The following is a 22067-nucleotide window of genomic DNA, read 5'->3' as shown; positions in this document are numbered from 1 at the left end:
GAAAGGAAAGGAAAGGAAAGGAAAGGAAAGGAAAGGAAAGGAAAGGAAAGGAAAGGAAAGGAAAGGAAAGGAAAGGAGGAAAGGAAAGGAAAGTTTAAAAAAAAAAGAAAAATGAGCCAAATACTTTCGTTAACTGTATCATGTTCTTAAACCAAAACAAAAGAGCCCCATCCACCGGCCCGTTCCAAGCCAGAACTTCGGGGCTGCGCCTGAACCACCAGGAAAATTCCACTTTGGACGGAGCCCCCCCCGGCCCCGCTCCTCTGGTCCGCCTCCCCCGGGGCAGAGCTGCTCCGTCCCCGCTCCCTCCCCATTCTTTCCTCGCTCCTTTCCCGCTCCCTCCCTGCTCCTTCCTCGTTCTTTCCCCGCTCCCTCCCCATTCTTTCCTCGCTCCGTCCCCCCTCCGTCCCGGCTCCGTCCCGCTCCTTCCCCGCTCTTTCCCCGTTCTCTCCCCGCTTCATCCCCGCTGTTTCCCCGCTCCCTCCCTGGTCCATCCCCGCTCCCTCCCCGCTCCATCCCTCTCTCCCGCTGCTCACCCGCTGCTGTCCCCGCCGCTCCGCCATGCCCTCCGGCCGGGAGCGGAGCAGTGTCCGGTCCAGCCCGGCCCGGGGGCGGTGGCAGCGCTGGCCCCGCCCGGCGCATCCCCGGGAGCATCCCCGGCACCCGGGAAAGGCGGGATCTCCGGAGCCGCCAGGGGCTGCACACACCCAAACTGCCCACGGGAAAGGCTTTCGAGGCAGTGACAGCTCACCTGCGGCAGCGAGCGCCAGCTCCTCGTGTAAATCATCCAAAATTCTTCGGAACGCATTGTACACCCATTTTGGCTCCACTGCTTTCAGTGGTTGAAAATTGCGTTGTATTTTAATAAGGAGGGACGTCCTTCTGCCATTCGTTTTCTTTTGTCCTATTTATCCTCTCTGAAAAGTTTTTTTTTTTTAAGTTTTCTCTGGAAACGGAGCAAACCTACCTCATTGCTCCGTGCATGGGAAATGCTATTCAGTCTCTGACTATCTGCATTTGCAATAGAAGTGGTCAGTACTATTTTCGCTACGAATAAATTCTTCTGTAAGCTTAACAGCATTACACAAATTGCACTAGGACAAACACTGGCCATTCATGTTTAAAAAACTCTGGGTTTGTTATCTTAATTTTAAAAAATCCAGAGCCAAATTTAGCAGGGAATTTTTTCACCATAATTKCACCAGTAACTTGCAAGCCAGTGGATTGTTCCATTTTTCTCTTTCCTGAGCATTGCCAGCCTGAGGCCTCAGGAGCACAGGGGAGGCAGCTCCACCCTCCACACTCATCCCAGCACGCAGCCCTGCCAGTGCCAGAATCTCATCCCAACTCCTCCCTCGGCAATTCCATCCCAGTCATCTCCTGTCCTTGAGAGCCTGATACTCTCAAAATTGTATTTCCATTAAAATTGTATCTTCCATAAACAGAACAGTCTTCTGCCTTCTCCCCGGACAGACACGGCCTCTTAGGAGAGGGAACCAGAGGATCAATACCACCTGTTTTGCCAAAATGCCAGGAAATTTGAAATAATTTCTAATATTTTCTACTACTCCAAAATGAGTCCTTCAGGCTCTCACATACTCCYGTACAACATTCAATGAAACTTTTTTTAGTCTTCCTAATGGGTTTCAAGTGGGAAGGGTTAATTCCTCATATCACCTTATCAAAGTAAGCATATCTCAAAATAAATCAGATTTTTCTTTGTTGGTATACATTTTCAAGACAAGACTATTCTTCTCCAGTAAATTCTTCTATCACTTTATCTTCCAAAATAATTCAATGCAATGTAAACTGTAGCATCAAAGAAAAAAAGCTGTGATGAGATTTAAAATTATTTAATATAATTTGACTTTGATGAATAGTATATGCAGAACAAATTAGAACTATTAAAATTACTTCCATTGTAAATACAATTTGAAGAGCCTTTCACATGAATATACTGCATGATATATTGCTAGAAGCAGTTATAAAACTCATTCAACATTTTACAACACTAATTCAGTTTACATTGCTAACTGTATCTAAATTGATATTAACATGATTTGTAGTATATTGCCCTTTTTATAGAATGTTTACTGTCTATACTATTTTGTCAGAAGTGAAACCTATCAGCTTCTGAAACTGACAGTTCCTATCTGGCTAGAACCAAGTATTTCTAAAAAAAGACAGAGAAACATGTGTTTCTAGACTTATTTTAACTCTTTACTGCTTTGCTTTTATATTAGCAAGAAATTTTTGCAAAAGTTTCTCTTAACTAAGAATTACTTCTGTATCTTGTTTTGAAACGTCAAATTCTTCTTCTCTTCCCATCTGATGAATCCATCTTTCCCTTGGTATAATTGCCATTAAAAACTTACAAACTTAGTATATTTACTATGTAAGTTATGTATCTTTATTACACAGACATTGATTATAGAAATTTAGCATWCTAATGGCCTTTTTGTGAGAATTAGAGTCCTTGTTGGCTTCAAATGCTCCTGACCTCCTAGGCTGGGTTGATAATTTGAGAAAACCTTGTCCTTGCCTTCTTGTTTGGACTAAAAATAAACCAGACTCCACAGACTTCAAAAGAAACTTTTGRTCAAGTTGTCTCCTCTCCATGTGCATAATTTGTGTCCAACCCTGCACATGTTCCAGGCAATTTGAAAGTCACAGAAAAGGGGCAGCACCAGCTCCAGGATTACAGCTGCACCGAAATTCTCGGTTCAGACCTTTTCAAGCTCATAACTTCATTAAAATAATCTTTCTTGGATAGAGTGTTCTGCATTCACTCTTCATGCACAAACTGAATTCTTTTAAATCCAAGAGAAAAGGAACTTGAAGCTTTAAGGGAAGGCAGACAAAAATGAAAACTGGCAAAAAGAGGATGTGTGGACATGCAATGTTCTCAAACTCATTTCAGAGGCAAAGAACTTCATACAGAGAGAGTCTGCAGGAAGCTACGTGCCACCATGGACTACATTCCAAGCCAATTCATGGAAGAATCCCTAGGGTTAGGGAAATAACTGTAAATTACCTGGACTTTTCAATTTGGTGGGTCTAACTCTTCTCAGGACAAAGCCTGTTGCTTATAGGAGACCACAACTACAATTTTGACCTGCACTTCAAAGGTTCTGCTTTAGTTAAGACCTCACCAGCTTAGAAAGTTTTGGACTCACACGGTGAATSAGTGCTAAAACCAGATCAGATAAATGATGCTTTCTGCTGTTATCTCTGCAATTTCCACATGTGCAGTTTSTAACCAGAATTCTTTCCAGGCTGTGGGTGGGGCATCTTGCCCTGCCAGTTAAGCGAGAAGGAGAATCCCACGCTTTTTGTGCAGCTCAGCACTGCAGCAATTTGCCTCTGCAGGGAGCTGGGTGGCTCTGGATGAGCACTGGCATCCCAAAACTGCCTCCACACACAGCACAGGCAGACACTGAGAGCTGCCCCGGGGGAGTTTCCATGGGCTGCAGTCACAGGKCCCCAGAGTCTCCTCTGTCCCCTCTGTCACCCACAACTGCAGTCAGAGCAAGTTTCTAACTGTGTCATTAAAAGAAATATTCAGGAATTTGGGCAAAAATCTTCTAAACAAAGATGGTTTTAATTCACAGCCCAGCAATGCTGCAGGTGGTGACAGAGGCAGAAAAGGCAGAGTAAGACAGAACAAGCATTCCTAGAGCAGCATCCAGCCTTGGTGGGAGGAAGTAATCAGACCTCTGGCAGCAATTACCATTTTTTCCTGAACTTTGTTTTTATTATGGCCCTGCTGTTGCTAMGATAGTGCTCCCAAATTACCTTACAGACAGACTGCATTAAACAACAGGTTTGCCCAATTTACAAGGCCAGATGGCTCTCCAAAGTTTAATGTATCACTGGATTTACACTATTAAAAAAACCCCACAGCCTCCCCACTGCTCAACCAAGCCAGTAAATAACTTCTCCTGGCTCCTGTAGGCACTATGTGGATACAGAGTTTATTTCCTTTCCTGTTTGCAAYTGATGCCTTGCATGTAAGAGCAAATCAGGGGTTTGGAGCTGTAGGAAGCACTGCTAAGGGTGAAGTCAGAAACCTGGAAACATGCTGGGCCAAAGACCTTGACACCAAAACTCGTCTGCYAGAGAAGGAAGGTAGGGGAGGGAGAGCAGCAGGATTGATTACAAGCACAAATTAGAAATGAAGCTGGCTTGGGAAAAAGGAAAAATAACCATATGAACAGCCACAGGTAGGAAAACAAACTGTTTCAGTCTGGGTATTTTACATCCATCGAGAAGATCCTGGCACCATCACACCACAAAATGCTGAACTGGTTCAGAATGAAGCTGAAGGGATTAACAAAGGGCACGACAACCACCACCAATTTTAAACCTCCACTTCATCTGATTGCTGTTTAAATCACAGATGTGGCAACTGCAAATAATCATTGTCCAACAGCAAYGAGATGCACCCTTGCACAGCTTACGACGTCATCCTAAAGATTCCTGTTTTAGAAGTTAAGCTTTCAGGCAGGGAAACCTCTGACCTCCAGCAGCTTAAGGCTTTCCAAAATAGACAATGTCTGTGRTGTTTCTTGGGCAGCTCCAAACTGATAAAGCAGTGGTTCTTAAGAGGGCAATCTTGAAGTTAAATTAATGCCTGATTACAGCAAATATTTATTTCGAACACACAGARTAGTTACTGGAGATGGACTTTCAGAAATCCAGGACAGCTGAACATTCTGAAATCCTTGAACATGTTAGCATAGCTTTAAAACAAAGCTCAGGAASATATTTTGAAAATCCAATTAAAACCATTAAAATAGTGCTGTTTTCTGAATTAAGGCACTTAAGCCTGYGAGTGAGAGATTATTTATGAGGTGCCCAACATTATGGAGAAATGAATTAAGTGATCAAAATTGTCTCTTCTTGAGCATGGTTATTGCTTATTGGTGAGGGGACACCCAAACACTGCACAGAAAAGATGCTGATAAACTAATGTACACTGGAATTGTACCTAAAAGCCTATGCATTCTATATGAATTCCAGTTTGGATATTGGGGTATATTTTGAATGCAGGCTTGATCTTTTAATGCAAATTCTAAACACACACAGTTTTTATTCAGACGTGTGAAAAATGGCCTAAGCAAAACCTTTTCCTGAATGCAAGAGCCTACGAAAAGTAGTATCAGTGACAGATTAATTTGATTCAGCGAATTGAAAGAACTGGATTAGTACCTTCACTGCAAGATGAAAGTGCTCAGAAGAGGCAGCTTTGAAAGAATTGGAAGGAAGCAATTGGCTGCCAACCCAAAATGAAACAGCTGAGGCTGTCCCTGCTTCCATAAAATGGCTCACAAGCCAACCCTCACGAGCACCAGCACACAGCTCTTCATTCAACACCAGTAAGAAATCCTGCAGGCTCTCCCCATATCCTCCCATTTCACAACCACTTCTGTTTTGCATYTCTCAAAGGAAAAACCATCAGAATTAAGAGAAGCACTGACAGTAGCAAGACTGGTGTAACCACTTCACCAGCAACAGCTGGAACACCCCACCACAACATCACATTCTGCAACCTGGGCATGGTCAGAAGTAAGAAAAAAGTCAGGCTGGTTTCATGTTGATTTTATTATTACACACTGATAATACATATCAACATATGTGATATCAGAGTAAACCTTTATGAGACAAATAAGTGYCATAATGGAAATTATGGAACAGAAGATTGGTGTGTAAAGTGTGGAGCAGCACAGCATCTGATAAAAAAAAAAAACAAAAAAAAAACCAAAACACAACCAAAAATCCAACCCAACCCAAAACCAACAACCCCYACCCCCAACAACAAATCAGTGCTGTGAAAACTTGTGGTAGTAAACTTCACTTGAAAAAAAAAAAATTTAAAAAAATCTTAGGAGAGGCCTATAGTTCACAAACTCCCCAAAACACAGGAAAAGCCATGTGCATCCCCTCAGTGAATTCACCAGAGCTTAATTCCATGAAGACCTTTTGCAAGTTCACTGTTTAAATCTTGTACACATTTCACATTCCCCTTTTACTGTAAGAGAGCACAGGATGCTGATCTATTCTACCCACAATGTTTCACTCYTTTGGGGCAAATGACAATCACAGTTTCCTCTAGCTTTAAACAGCTATTTCAACCAATATATATACATACATGTGTAAACAAAATATTATGGAAATGGCTTAAAGCAATTTCATAGGACTATCCCACTTCAGCTATTTGTGCTCTATACCTCAAAATCCAAAGTGCCAAATACAAGCAGRAAAGGTTTCCATTGTTGCAGTCGAACAATGATCCCATTTACTTGGTGAATTTGTAGAAATCATTTCAAGCCACAATGCCAATTAATTCTAGAGGGCTGAGAACAGGAATAATACATTTACAGTAACTGCACAGCTTGCATGGCCAAAAAAAGCCTCCAAACTAATTTTTAAACTGTTATTAACAAGTAACGGAATGTACATGTGCTGACAATTAAATGTATAACTCAAAAATAGACACCTACTGCATGGATCCAAATTCGTTAATGCAGAAACWTATTTGAAAATATACAAAATCTGAAGTTATTACATGAAATCAAAACCTGGTTTTAAAAAGTGCACAGTAAAAACTGAAGGGAATTACTATATAAATTATCCACAGAGTGCGTGTTTCCCAGTTTAGAGCCAACATTAAATTCTGTTTTATCTGTCACAAGTTGTAAATATTTTAAAGCCATTTACAGCACCAATTCAGTTTTTACTAGACCCAACACCAGCCTCTGCTTCCTGGAACAAACAGGAACTGGGTAATGAATGCTCACTATCTGCATCCTGTGCTGCAGCAGCTTCCAAAGACTCAGCCGTAAGCTATCGATTTTTGTTCTTTTTAGAATTTGCCTGCAACAAGAAACAAGCAAACAGAACATGTCATTCAGGTAAAAGAATCTAGACAGGTAACACACAAAACCTGATGGCTGGTAATTTATGCCTGCAGCAAACAAGGTATAGTCAGACGAAAATAAGCAGTCCACAGACATTTAATATTTTGCTGTCTCTGAAAATGTCTCTATTTCTAAAAGCACAACAGGGGCAAGTACCAGATACCTCAATTAATCACAACAGTTCCTTACTGCAACTGAAACCTGGGAAAGACATTGGAGGTACATCCCAAGACACTCAATTGTATTAACACCACTAATACAGTGAGGGCAGTGAAGGCAAATCAAGTTATAATCCACTTTCAGATGCTTCTTCTTTTAGAGTAATTGCCTCAAATTAAAAAACCAATCCCCACCCTTTTGGCTTTTTCCCCTAAATAAATTTTATTTTAATTCAAGTTGTACAGATTTCAGAACAGAGTTAGTTCCACAGCTAGCCAGCTCACATTTGGCCTGCAATAATTCCACTGAGGAAATAAAGYTCTGTGCAGTAGTTACTTGCTGGCAATTCTCAGTCTTCCTATTTCCTGAAGATAWCATTTGTTTTGAATCTAACCAACAACTCTCTCCAAGTGATAAGGCCTTTAACTGCWTCATTTGGATTTCAACTGAATCACCACCTACATTTGGTAACATTTCAAAACCCATGTGGCTTCTGCTGTGAGTCTGAGGTCCTCACAGACAGAGTAACAATTCCAATCTTACAAGTATGGCAAGTGAAAAATTCCAGAAAACATTTTATAAAAACATGAAGTGCTGTGGTCAGTGTGCAACCGAGAGCTTCCTTCTGGAAACACARGGGTTTATACACCACAAAGTCATTTTAAAGAAGACAATGCTAAGTTAAARCACTCAGAAATCTGAGGAAAAATAGGGGGAAGAGTTTACCATAAAAAAAAAAAAAATCACCATTGTGGGACCTTTAATCAAAACATGGAATTTTAAAAATCATTTTTATTTTTTTAATCCTTCAGTGAGTGACACCTGCTTCCACGCGTTCCACAATTAAGGAGAATAATGATAATTTGTTTCACAGTCAGACAAGTGAAGGGCAAAGGCTTTCACAATATCTGTTCCTCCCTAAAAGCATCAGAACAGGGTAAGCCATGGTGTAATCAGKGAATGCTCAAAATAGCAGACTTCTGTATTTTTCAGCATTAGGTAAGTTATAAATTTGTTTCTGGCAAATGGGTGACTCCTAGCTCGGTAAAGAGTTTAAGTGTACATTTCAAGCTCACAGGAAAATATAAGTGGCAACTTCCTACACGAGGGCCAGATGAGCTAGAATATGGAAATAAAACAGAGAACGAGACCAGCTGCCAAGAACAGAGAATGCTGCAACCAAAAAGAGGTGCAGAAGGGACCCTTCTRGCACAATTTAATCATAACCACCCAGTATCACCAGCTGGGTTTACAGATAGTTCCATTTTCACCACATTTGAACAAAAAAAGGTGTSATCTGCCATCAGAGGTACACTTTGAGAACCTAATGTGAAGCAGTGACATGAAGAGTTTGTTCTTTTCCTCGAGTATGTTTTGCAAGAAGTTTTTCTTCACTGAAACTCACATGAACAAGTTCAGAGTTTCCTTTCCAGCTGTTTGAGAGTAAGAACTATAGCTTGTGAGAGGTTTTGTCCAAGGGCAGTGCTGCAGGAACACCAAAGGTCACCCTGACAGCTCCCAGAGCCCCACAGCAGCACTGCCAACTCACCTTACTGGCCATCTTSAGTGTGTCAATCTCTTCCCTTTGCTTGGTCAGGGTTTCATTCATGCTGCACAGATGGTCACTCATCATGCTTAACTGATCCTCGTAGCTCCTCTTTGTCGTCATCAATTCATCCTAAAGGGAAAATAAARTAACTACAGGCCCTTGGCTCAGCATTTGTGACAACTGGCAAAGCAGCACACTTCTACTTCCTCGTAGGAAGCTCCACTTTTGATGCTGAGTGTGCAATGCAGATAAAAAAACCCAAACAACTGCTTTATGAAAGAAAGTCAACAGCTGTTTTTCTTTTTCCTGAAGTCTCAAGCATGGTTTATTCCCCTTATTTTTATCCTGTTTCCTTTAGATATTTCCCCCCACACTTTTKATGGCTTACAGAGGAGTTTAACAGTCGAGTTTTCCAACATTGCTTCCAGCCAGGAAACCAGTAATGTTTATGGGGTTAAACGTGGCCTGGACAAGAACACACACGGCACCCAAAGCTGAAGGAACCAACACTYCACCTGCAGTTACAGAGCCATGATCTCCCTGGGGTTAGAGAGGCATGGGGGGACAGTGTGCATGACTGGAACACAGCAATGAAGGGAAACAGCTCAGGAAGGACAGAAGGGAGGGAATCATGCTCTGTGTGCAGGAGTGGCTTGCAGACTGTTAAAATCTCATAAGCAGGAGAACAACAGGGTGATGTGACAGGCGTCTGCTATGAGCAGATAAAAATCTCCCTTTCACAGACCCTGATCCTTGTAAGGGATTTTAATAACTCTGACCCCTCCTGGAAGGGCAGCAAGGTGGAACACAAGCAGCTTGAGTTGTCTTGAGTTGGCAAAGAACTTCCTGATACCAGGGACCAACGGGACCAAGAGATGCTCTCTGCTGGASCTGTTACTCACAAATAAGGAAAAGCTGCTCAGGGATGTGAAAGCCAATGGCAACCTTTGCTGAAGCAACCCTGAGTTAGTGGAATTTAGGATCCTGAGGAAAGCCAGATGAATACAGGMATTACAGCAACCCTAGACTTTAAAAGAGTAAATTCTGGCTTCTTTCAAGGTCTGCTTGGACAGGTCCCAGGTAAATCTGCCCTGGAAGTTACAGGGGCCCAGGAAAGCTGAATGATCAAGGGCAGAACGAGGAATGGCCCAGTCCCTAGGAAGAGGAGTGACTGGCAGAAGGCCAGCATGGCTGTACAGGAGAYATCTGATGCCACAGCTTGATCTGARCTSTCTGCTCTGACCAGAGGAGGGGGACAAATCACTTTCAGAGGATCCTTGCCACCTAAACAAGCCCATGACTCAGCACASTGCAGATGATYAAAYATACAAATRGTGTCCTGCTRACTCTTCTTAGCAAGTTTAGTATGYACTTGGAGATTAACACCTTGTGCTACACTGAYTGTGAAATTTCCTAAAGGAACAAAGCAAAAAAGATATTTGATAACATTATATTCACTGCCTGTATGGAGCAATATTGATACTCACTATTACAGACACATGAACAATAAAGATATGAACTAGGTGTAAAGAAAACACAAAGGTATTTATGAACTGAGTATTTATTTATACTTTATTTTCTATTGGCTTCTTTCTCAGCTTTGGGGAGGAGAAGGACAAAGGGACAGGACACTCACAGGATGCCATAAGAGTGGATTATTGTTAACAACAGCTTCTTAAAGATTAATGTTAAGGTATCTATATTAAAAAAAACAAAACAACCTGGCATTTTTTACAACTTTCAGACCCAGGGGCAAGAAAGTATTAAGAATTCCTTGTATCATCTGAAATCAGTCACTCTAACCTTTTCCTTGGAAGCATGTTCTACCTCAACGTTATGCCTGGGATATAAAGTGCAATATTTAAGGCTCTCCTGCACATACTCTTAAAGTTTTTATATTCCATAATGAAGGACTTAGTACTGGCATAGCCAGGTTAGATGGCTGTGATTTTTCTGCTCCGAGTTCCCTTTACATGTATAAATATATATAATAGACCAAATGCATCTATTACATTACAGAACAATTGACTTGCCTGTAATCTGGTGATGTTTTGACTGGCGAGCTTCAACTCCTCTGTGAGTGATTCCTTGGACTTCTCTGCCAGAGACAACCTTTTGGCAAGTGCTCGACACTACCAACAACAGGACAGGGAGGGCAGAAGGGAGGGAAGTCAGTTCCACAGCATTGCCTTGTGGCATCTCCAAGTGATTGCTTTGGACTTTTCCATCTTTCTGTGACACTTAGATTTCGACAAACTTAGAGTTTGTGCACATTTTTAAATGCAAAAGTAATGGAATAGTTAACACTAAGTATTTAATTTTATAGAGCTACCATATTGCCAATACTCTAAATATCATCTTTTTCACGTAACTGCTATGGAATTTTTCATAAGTAAAAAGCAACTGAAACAACTCACTTCACTCAAGGCTCAAATATCACAGAAAAGWTGGTTCTTCTGTACTATGCCATCTACCATTAAAAGAAAAATTCAGGAGGATTTGTTCTGTTAACCTGGAGCTTCGGCATATTCCACACTATTTATTACATAAATCAAAAATGCCACTCCTTTCAAGAAAAGTTCCCTCATGACTTGAAATGAAAAGGAAACCATAGATACAATGAATCATCCTATTAATTCTTGCAGTATAACTTACACCTAAGAACCAATTTTCTCAGGAGAGCTGTTTCCATCACTTCATAACACACTCAAATATTTTTCAATGACATCAGCATCACTTTAAGTCAAAACTTCCTTGGTAACTGAAGCCAGCTGCTTCAGCTCATATGAACAAACCTATACATGATACACATTGTATTTCTTAATGCAGCCAAGACAAGATTAACAAAGCATGTATTAAACATAAAAAAGTTCTTTTACAATATCTGTCTTTATTCATACTAGACCACAGTAAAAAAATATTCCAGGAACAGATTCCTATAAAACATTATGCTCCATATATTTAAACTCACTATCACAGCACTKGCCTGTGGGAAGTTCAAAAGAGAGATTTGGTGTCATTGCCTGCACGCTCACCTCGGCATGGAAGTGCACWGATTTGCTGTCAGCAAGCTGCAGGTGAGAGGTCAGCTCTGCTATCCTGGCCATGTAGTGAGATTTTATCAGGTCTTCACGACACTCAACATCTGCAGCCTGGCAAAGCAAAAATTTAGGCAGACAACATTTATGTTYAGCAGACTGAGTACCTGAATCACAACATTGCCTCTATACACATTTCTTGTCCTTCCTCCCAAGGCCTGGCTGCTCCATCAAAAAGAATTAAATTCCCCAAACACAACAGACCAATTACCACAGGCCACACTGCAATTTGTCACTCTGATGGTGACTCTTAATGTCAGACTCCCATAAAGGACAAAGAGCTGACTGAAGAGGTAAGAATGTAACTTGCTTTTACACATCAGGTGTCTGATGARGAGGAAAATCTACTGCAGAAATGCAGGGATTTCACTTACATGAAAACTTACTGTCTCTTCCCAACAGGGAACAATTCCTTCACACAACTCAATTTCAGAAGCTTACAAAAATTGTAACTATTTCTAATGTTGCACGTTCCAGAGGTTTCTTCAGACATTTGAAATTAAAAAAGAAAAAAAGTAATAAAAAGCCCAACAACTCAGTAGCTTACAGAGTAACCCATTGGAGGCAGCTTTCACATGATTTGTCATTACCTTCAAGTTCAGCACTATTCAGAAGCCTTTAAAAACTTGTATCAGTTATTATCTAGCACTCTACCCATTTTCTAAGAAGGAAGAAAAAGAGGAATAAGACAGATCCCTGTCATATCAGAAAAGCGAAAGCACTGAATCTTGCTGTGGCAAGTGTTRCATTATAGCAGTGCTAAATAAATAGTTAACATTTAGTCTGACAGCTGGCTCAAGGCTTGTTTCACTGTGACCTCTGCTCTGTACACCAGGCACTGCAGATGGGTTTTTTATGCAGCTCGAGGGTTAGGAATTGAGGCTTGGAATGCAGTTTGGGCTGCTGCAGCAAAGACAGACCAAAGCTTTCCTCAAATTACAGAGAGCAGCCCCTGACTGCAGTTCACACTGCTCCAAAATGCTGAAATGGGCAAAGTAACAGTTCACCAACAGAACAAGAAAATTAAGAAACCCATGGATTTCAGAAATTTGATCATTTCATACTACACAGTCAACTCGTGCCATTATACACGAATATTCTGAGTAATTCCAACTCTGCAATAAGTTTAACAGAATCAGAACTRAAGAATTTAACAGATGGACTTTAACAATGTTTAAAACAGATTACCTTTTCATTATCAGTAGTTACAGTCAACATTCCAATCTAGAACAAGGAAGAAAATACAGTTAATGAGAACTGCAAAAAAACAGATACCATAGCTGCATTTGAGTTTCAGTCACAGAAGGACCCTTAAACTTAAAAAATCTTGCAGCAATCTGAAACCAAATTTAAGTATTTCCACCTGTAAAATAAACAGGAGTGGTTATATGAATGYCTTGAACAGAATTAAAGCTGACACCAACTCTCAAAACTATATCTCCTGTTTTATGATGTACACAGGGAAAAAGCAATAAAAACAACAAGATGCAGCTGGGTTTGTATGGTTATGCAACTGCTTGATCATATGAAACTAATTCAGAAGCACTTTAGTACACTGAAACATTACTTGTCATGTTCAAGAGCAAAGAAAGTCAACTTGGATTTCTTRAGTACCTTCCAAATTCCTTCCTTTCCACTTTGACTTGTAATCACTGACAAAACTCTACAGGAGAAGTGTATGCCAATAACTGGTTTCCTGAAAAAATATCTTTACAGACACTCAAAGGGTTTTTTTTTCCCCCTTTAATCTCAACAAGACTAAAGATTTATGTTTATGGGAAATATTAATGCAGTATGTTGACCTGTGAGTAACACTCTCCTCAAACTCCTAAGGATTAAAATAGAGTATCAAAAACCAAAGATGCCAGTTTACTTCAGAATTGGGGATTTCAAAACAACCCACTGGTTACTTTTATCCTGGAGCAGGAAAGTGGGGAGGACAAAAAAAAAAAAAAAAAAAAAAAAAAAAAAAAAAACAACCAAAAAAACCCCACATACAACTCTATTGAATGCTGAGTTGAGTAAATTTATTATTTCTTACAGATGACATTCCTGCTAATACCACTATGCCACTTCAGAAGTGGAATTCAGGGGAAAGGCCAACTCTTTTTAAATATSTGTAGTAAACAGGAAAAAGCCATTTACCAACAATGAGCAGGGAAAGAATGCATACTACATCAGAAAGTAATTGCTGAAACCAAACTGACCCTAATAAATCCTCAAACCCATTTACAAACACTACCTACCTACTTCCATTTGGTTTAACATACCTTGAGATGAATAAAGCTATTGGAAACTCAGAACCAACCCAAGATAAACAGCACTTGCAAGGTTTCCTAACTGCAGACAAATCTAGGGGTTAAGCACCCATTATTTCCCCCTCAGTCACACAGGAACAGAACTACAAAAACACCTCCATAATACCAAAGACAACGAACAAAGTCTCAAAATCCAAGAAGTGTGAGACTTTGCAAGCAGCTTTGGAAATACARGGACCCCAAGAGTGAATGCTTTTCAACACAGGGAAAAGGCTTTCCTTTTTAGTGTCCCACTGATCAAACAGCACTGCTGTTAAAGAAAGTGGATTTTTCTCTATTGAAGGGAGAGGTCACTTACCAGACTAGTGCTCTTAATAGGTTCCCTCAGACTCTTTTCTGTGGTTTCCTTCTTTTGTTCTGCTATATTTGGCACAGTGGAATGCTCATGGATAGTTTCAGTTAAATGTCCACTGAGAGAGTTCTTCAGTTTTTGGTTTTCCTTCTCTAGCTTTATTTTYGCTAGCTGGGCTTCCAACATCCAGTGTTCTTTTTCTTGTTCAAGTTTTGCAATTTTCTCCAAACTCTGCTGGACCTTTAGGAGSGAAAGTTTACAGTCCAGGTTATTGAACCCAGGGAGGAAAAAAGCCACACACAGGAAATGTTTGAGGACAGTATTATTTTAAACCATTACATAAKTGAGCTAACAAATTGCAGCAGGTAAACAACAACTACTGTTCTGAGCTGAGTGCTTAGCTGTGGTTCTTTGATAAAAATGGCAACGTTATTTAATTAGTTTGAAATGGGTTACAAAGGTACAGCTCACAAAACTAGCAACATCCTATTTGGTAAAAAAAGCAGGGAGGAATTTCATAGAGCTTGAAAGATGTGTACCTGGCACTTGCATTACCTTTTTCTATGCTAGAAAGAAAAAATGCCCCCTCCCAGCTGTCCCACCTGACACAGACAGAACCACCCACTTTGTCCAGGTAAGAAAACAGCTTTGGAACAGAACACATCTGATCACTGCACATTTCTGCTGGAGTTCATTTCACCCCTACTAACACACTTAGAATACTGGCCACCAAAAAACAACAAAAAATTTAACCAAAAAAACCAACAACCCCAGACTACAGCTCAGTAACAATGAGTCAGGCACAGGCTGAGTATACAAGCTAATAAAGAAGTGTCAGCATTAATCAGCTATTCTCACTCACATGAGGCAATGGACAAACTGTGTAGGCCTTTAAAATACCATGTTAACCACCCTGCTTCACCTTCCAGAAAAAAAATACATATATGCAGATTGTAAAACAGAAAATGTAATCTATTACTCTAAGAGAAAAGTAAAATCACTGCACTTAACCAGGTTAATAATTCCTGCATAGTCCAAAAGAGGACTCGAAGCAGTACACAAAATTAAAAATTAATTCTTCAGTATGCCTTATTCCTGTCTTTACTTTGCTTTTATTTGAATTATTAAAGATTATCTGACTTCTTGTATTTCCAAATGAAGGTATCAGTGACATAATCCTGTCTCTCATATCCACGTGTACATTCTGCAGGTGGAGGGGATAACACAGCCTGACAACACTAAGCTTTACTTTCAAAATTCTAAAAGACATCTACAGTTTCAAGGTTCAGTACATGCACATATACACACAAATAACCACAGACATAAATATGTGGAGGCTCTGATACAAGTTTACCTTTACAAAACCCACTGCCATGTATGTTAGGAAAATGTGTATCACAATACCTGCTGTGCAAGACCTTCTCTGCTTTCTGTAGAACTCAGGAGAACTCTGCGATTGGCCAAAGCCTCTTCATAAGGCACTGAATCGGCACAAGGCTGCAGAAGAATCACAAAAACCCTCTTAAAACATGTCACACACTAGATCAGAACATGTAGCTTACTTCGATTTTCTTGCTATTTTCCTTACTTTAGTAAAGGGAAAAAAACAATGCAACAAGTGCTTACAAGGCAATAGCAAAAAATGGTTTGAGCTCACAAGAAATACTGCCCCAAAAGGYACAGCTGATTAAAAAGTGCTCAGAAAACTCCAAGTGTTAATTAAGGTCAAAGGCATCCTAAGGTGCTCCTTACAGACATTGCAGTAAAGTGATTTAGCAACAACTGCTAAGGTCACTATCCCTTAACTATTACTTTTAATGGAGACAGCAGGGAGATCTGGCAGCATTCAACCCTCTGTCCAGCACATTTTCTCCAGTGCACCTCCTTTTCAGGTGTCTTTTTTTCCCTATTGCTCTCCACTGTCTCCCAGTGAATGCAAGTGTAAGAATATGATACCATTCACTACATATTCCTGGTGAAYATGGGAGGAAATTTAAATAAGCAGCCACCCCCTTCTCCTTGGAGTCTTGGCACAGAAATAATTAGTGGAAATGGGTAATGGCAGAATTGGCACATACCCTCAGTTTTGAGGGCAACTATGCTCTCTAAAGTTTTCAATAGCATCACTGCACTAAGGGCTCCATTTCATCAGCCAAAAGTGTCATTCAGAGAATCTCTTCCATTCCATTCCAAGTACTGCAAATCCTTMGTTTGCATTCCCTTTGGCATAAGCAACCATCAACTCAAGTGCCCTGTGCCAGCATGCTGGCTGAACAAACCTTCTTCACAGCCTTCATGTAAGCAGCTGCCTTTTTCTTGTACTGCAGCATGCACTCAGCTGACAGAGGGCTGATGAACTCTGCTCCTGCCTTGGGGCCGTAGCTCAGCGAGGCTGTGAARTGATCCAAGTTGTTGCTGAAGAACGAGGCCATCTAGACACACCAAGAGAAGCCACTTTTTGAATTAAGTTGACTAGAAAGGTTCATTGCAGCACTTAATCTTTCAAAATAYAAGTATTTTGTGACACTGGACTTCATAACAAGACTTTGAAACAAGCTAAGGGCTCTTCCATGCAACTTTAACCTCTTAACACAAAGCATCCCCTTCCCAGTATCTATTTTCATCACTCACTTTGTTATTTTTAACATGCAGCCTGAAAACACCCYAAAAATAATAGTTTATTGATATCAGAGGCACACAGAGGTTTTCTATATTTTCAGCTAAGYTTACTCTTTTTTCCTTAAAAATCTGCACAAGTTAGGGCACTGAATGGAACAAAAATATCCATTACCTTGCCTGCTCCATTTGTTAAAGCAGCAACAGAGGATAAAATACAGTCATTTGTAGTTATGAGTTTCTGTGTGGCAGTTGGAACTTCCTGTTCTAAAGTAGCTTTCTGACTATAGTGCTTGGAAATATCTGGAAAAGGAGAAGCACATTTATGTCAAATGAAGAACACAAAACTTCCTGAAAGTCATTCACAAAAGCATCTTAGCCTATATATATTTCAATAGTGCCAATATTTAAAAGAATAAAATATTTATCATGTAAGGATATTTTCACCTCTACATTGAAAATGAAAATGTAAAATTTAATTTTTTTTAAAGTAATTTAAAATTAAATTTAAAAAAACTAAAATTTAGAAAAAGTAATTGTTTGACAAATTAACATTTTGCAACTATTTTAGAACAGAGTACTATTGCTACAGARTAGAGAAATCCCATTGTGAAGAAGTCATCAACACCACAAATTATAATCTGAAGTAATCTTAAACAGTTCATTAGTTGGGACTGAGAAGAAGAGAGAAATTAAACATTCTGGAGTATAGGAGTATGAAATGTTAAGTACAGCACTTCTGTTGATAGCTAATGAATTCCACTGACAGTTTTCTTCAGTATTTCCATTTTCTTTATTTCCCTTAAAATGTAAGTTGGGTTGATTGTGCATTATAGTGACCATATTAAAAGATAGGAAGTATTTTTAATTTATCCATGCTACAAAATTCTTGGTTTAGCATCTCATTTTATTTGAGGTACTATCTTTAATATGTCTTTTTTTCTTTTTTAAAGGACTCTGTAAAATGGGGCCATACTATTCATGTTATTAGGAAAAACCTCAATTTTCCTTAAAATCGTAAATCTTAATGTTTAAACAGAGGGCTAGCTCATTTAATCTCTATGGATTATTTTCTCCCCAGGAACAGCTACATGGCACTGAATTTCTAGGACAYACAGAAACATTGGTTTTAAAATTCTGAGTTATAACCAAACATCACTTCAGTGAAAACATAACAYAGCCATGCTGCTCTGATAAAAGCAAGGTAAACCATTTTCCAGAGGGAGTCAAGTTTCAAAAAGAACCAGGACTTCTTYGGAAGCTTTGGTTATATATTCATGTTAAAAACAGTCATCAACCTAAAAATTGGAAGGAAAAATTCCCCTTTGAAGGCAGGTACTAGGTCAATGCTACATACGCAGGGGAAAAAATGTATTTAATAGCATTCCATTCTGTATGCTAGTTTCAATAGAGCAATGATGTTCAGAAAGCAGAGTAACACTGCTCAGGAAGATCTGGAGAAACACAGTTAACTAATTCAGCAACTCTGAAGAACAAAGCTAACAGAATGGAGGAAGGAAAACYAGGCATGAATGTCTAAAATAAGTARTTAGTAGGTTGAGTTTCTTAGCTTATAGAGGCAAAACAAGATTGATAACATATGATACATTCAGCACTGTTACAGAGAGAGTACACAGTGCTATGCTAAACAGAAAGAAGCAAAGCTGAAACAAGACAACAGTCCCTACTCTCACCTTTTAAAATGTCATGGAATCCATGAAGACTTGCAGCAATGTTTGTAAACACWAAGTTGTAATTTGTCCTAAGGAGTCCTTCTGGTTTTGTACCTAAAAGCACCAAGTAAGAAGGAAAAGAAAGGCACAACAGTAAGATTTGACCATGAATGGAAAAAGTTAGCTTTGAAAAGAATTCAATTTCCACCTACTAGAATCATTTGCATGGAGTATGAGTCATAGCAGATTTCTTTACTTAGACTTYCCCTCCAATATCAAATGTACACATATCCAGTTTTGCCAGAGTAGGCAGGTAAAGGATTTTCAAGTTCCCTAGATTTTATTCAGGTTTTATACATATCAATTGTTTTGGTCTCAAACACCACACATACAGAAAGATGTGTTTGCAGCTGTAGGAAAGACCATCTGGGCCCTTCTGAAGAGTGAAGGCTGAAATAACCTGAAGCTACACAGTAACCATCTCCTACTGCTATTTACAGGATGCATTTGGAGACAGTTTCCCCCACACACACACCCCAAGGCTTTACCTGATATTATTTAGTCATGACCGTAAGAGTTGTAATAACCTTGTGAAGAGGAGGGACTGGAAGTGATGATTAATAAATAGTAGGTTTTTTAACAATTTCAGAATTAAGAGATGACAAAAGGCACACTGTCAGTCACACTAGAAAAACCCACASAAAACCAATGCCAGGGGAACCAACTGAGCCAGAACTGACACTTACTTGGTAAGGCCAGAAGACTGACGTACGTGTGAAGCTTCTCAAAGACTGCAGTCAACCTTTTCATGTCTCTGTGCAGCTCCATATTTCTAGCTCTTAAAGCAGCTGTGCAAAGAGAAGACTCACACTCTTCTTCCAAACTAGGAATATATGAATTATTTTTTTAAAAGCAAGCAATTTTCTTAAAAAAAAACAAGTTCACGAGTTTTGGAGCAGAAAGGTGCTCTCTACCTCCCCAGTCCAAAGCAACAGCAAACTAGGAATTTATTTTAGAAAGGTCAACATAGCAGAGAACTTAACAATACATGAAAAGTACTGTGTGCATCTCCACTCTTGGGTGTTTCCATCACCAGCCAGGAATGACTTACACTCACAGCAAGGAATTGATTGCAGCAATTTAAGTTTGAAGACTTTTCCCTCTACTACATAAATTATCTTTTGCTTCCTAAGGAGCACAAGAATAGGTATAAAGGAAGCATAAATCGAGATTTTTTTCTTCTTCCTTAGTCCAAACCCTCTTTTTAAGCAGTTCTTTGCACCTATAATTCACCTCCCTTGAATCAACCCAGGAACAAAGATTTTCACAGCAGAAGGGATGTRCATCTGGCCAAGTTTCATTTCATTGCTACATTACTGAATGATGAACAATCCTCAGAGAAGCTCAAGGCATTAACAATTTCAGTGTATCACACCTGAATAGTATCAATGTTATTGAGTAACATTAATAAACATTAAGGAAAGCTGCACATATTTTTAAGGTCTCAYCAGTGAGGTGCGGGGAAAGGGTTTTAAAATAAATGTTTTTAATCCTAATGCCTTAAAAAAAAAACAAACCATGTATAATCTCAAAGTTTACAAACCAACATTGAAAAAAAGGAATAAATTCTGCCTTTTAAGACAGARCAGAGRCCAGAATCCTTTAAGGTTTTACTTMAATATTTGAGTTTTAGGTGTGAAAATGCTGCATGCCTGACACAGTGTCTTTAAATTTGATCCATCAAATGAAAAGTACCTTTTTAACTGATAAGGAAGAATCTTTCTTAAAAAGCCTAAGTAGGAAGCTAAATGTTCTGAGAAGGCCTTCAATTTCACAGTTGTTTCCTGAAAGGAAAAAGCAATAGGTAAGTGYCTTTGCTCAGTGAAAATCTTTTTGGACACTAAAAGGAGCAAATCTCACCAGGACTGTCACAGTATCCTCCGTGATGCTCTGGAACAAGTGCAGCATTCCTTCCTCCAGAGGGCGAACGTACGAAGCGTTTTCATGGAGGTACTGCGAGAACTGAGCAAAGACAGGTTTTAAAATGGTGCTTGCTGTAGGCTCTGCTTGTGTGAGCTCTGCCACCTAACAACCGACCGGGACATTCCAGCTGTCACCTTTAACCATGCCCGAGATGTCATTAGAGACACAACAGTCCGGTGATCTACAGCAACCTCCTCTCTAGGGCAAACACACACCTTGTGGGGAAGTGAGAAGCACTGCAGGTCCAGCCTAAACCACACCAAGGGCTTTGTCCTATCCCATTTGAGCTGCCATGCACAGCACCAAACCCTCCCCTTTTAGTTTTCAATATTCTTGCATTCCTTTCTCAACTCCATCCAATTAAGAACCACGAACCATTAGCCAATAGAATAAACTACTCCACCTTCCTCCCAAAAGCTGTTTGCCTCCCAGCCTTGTCCATCAGCACAAACATTTGCAAAGGTATGGATTGCAAAGTACTGAAGAACTAAGCCCAAGGTCAAATGGAGAGTAAGAGATGTTCTTTATCTGTGTGCAGCCCAGTTTTCAACACCAGTCAAAGCACACTTATGCCAAAGCTAAGCATGGAGCTCCAACTAATCACAGCAGAATTCTTTCTGCTACAACTACAACAGGTTTGGGCAATAATGAAACTTGGRCCTCATGGGCCTGTGTGACTTTGCTAAAAATTGCTTAAGTAAATCCTACAGCTCATTTTGCCTTTGAGAAAGCAGRCCTGAGAACATAATGTGAACTCTTACACACAATCAAAATGTAACAACACCATCAGCTTTCCATTTTGACACCTCAGTATCAACAAAAAGCTTCTTTCACAAATTAATGCAGGTAGCCAAAAGCAACCCTGGTTTTCACTTGACCCCAACAGAGATACCTTCACCTTTGATTATTWATACCACAATAGCAGCTAAAGATCCCAGGCAAACAGAACACAAGAGATCTTAATTATTCCTTGGATTAATTCAGTGTAGTAACATAGTGTTAATGAGAAGAGTGAGATGCTAAGCTCTCATTCATGCAGGTACAAACCTGGGTGGAATTAGGGAAAATTCATAAATCTAAGGAGGAAAAAATAACACATGCAGAATGTTCCTGGCCTGTGTTGCAAGAAAGAGAACTTGAATTATCCAGCATGATGCTGAAGACCCAGMAGAACCCAGCAATCCAACACTTAAAGAGAAAAGGAATACTTGAACCTGGCAGGGAATTGTCCACATCTACTGTGAGTGTTTGGTGGGGAAAATAGCTTGAAAGCACCAGACAAGACCTGGAGTTGGGGAAAAATAAATCAGTGCAAATCTGCTAAACCACTACCTAACACTTTTCTCATTTTCTCTACCATATTAAGGAGAGGATTTTGACCAGCTTGGTAGAGTAGCAAAAAAAAAAAAAAGGAGAGGATTTTGACCAGCTTGGTAGAGTAGCAAAAAAAAAAAAAAAA

At 39.8% G+C, this 22067-nt stretch overlaps 2 protein-coding genes across 3 annotated transcripts in view; both read right to left on the bottom strand.

The window, feature by feature from the left end:
- STON1 (stonin 1) overlaps positions 1 to 609 on the bottom strand; it is a 22152-nt gene extending 21543 nt beyond the window's left edge. The window contains exon 1 of the mRNA XM_057385789.1: positions 537 to 609. The gene's annotated coding sequence lies outside the window, so the exon portion shown is untranslated. The remainder of the gene's footprint in view (positions 1 to 536) is intronic.
- A 4959-nt stretch (positions 610 to 5568) lies between these two features.
- The window catches only part of PPP1R21 (protein phosphatase 1 regulatory subunit 21), a 30670-nt gene continuing 14171 nt past the window's right edge, over positions 5569 to 22067 (bottom strand). The window contains exons 10-22 of one of the 2 annotated variants that reach the window (XM_057385784.1): positions 20546 to 20647; positions 20381 to 20469; positions 19372 to 19508; positions 18647 to 18739; positions 17128 to 17255; positions 16616 to 16768; positions 15741 to 15833; positions 14343 to 14576; positions 12915 to 12950; positions 11664 to 11780; positions 10662 to 10760; positions 8629 to 8757; positions 5569 to 6876 (exon numbers count right to left, since the gene is read on the bottom strand). In XM_057385784.1, coding sequence (XP_057241767.1) covers positions 6847 to 6876; positions 8629 to 8757; positions 10662 to 10760; positions 11664 to 11780; positions 12915 to 12950; positions 14343 to 14576; positions 15741 to 15833; positions 16616 to 16768; positions 17128 to 17255; positions 18647 to 18739; positions 19372 to 19508; positions 20381 to 20469; positions 20546 to 20647 — 1440 coding nt within the window. In that variant the 3' untranslated portion in view covers positions 5569 to 6846. The remainder of the gene's footprint in view (positions 6877 to 8628; positions 8758 to 10661; positions 10761 to 11663; positions 11781 to 12914; positions 12951 to 14342; positions 14577 to 15740; positions 15834 to 16615; positions 16769 to 17127; positions 17256 to 18646; positions 18740 to 19371; positions 19509 to 20380; positions 20470 to 20545; positions 20648 to 22067) is intronic. The other variant, XM_057385785.1, reaches the window with a different exon arrangement.

The sequence above is a fragment of the Malurus melanocephalus genome, unplaced genomic scaffold, assembly GCF_030028575.1.
Source record: "Malurus melanocephalus ecotype Western Australia unplaced genomic scaffold, MMel_1.1 scaffold_867, whole genome shotgun sequence".
Lineage (NCBI taxonomy): Eukaryota > Metazoa > Chordata > Aves > Passeriformes > Maluridae > Malurus > Malurus melanocephalus.
The sequence above is the reverse complement of the archived record's forward strand: the minus strand, read 5'-3'. Positions and strand labels throughout refer to the sequence as shown.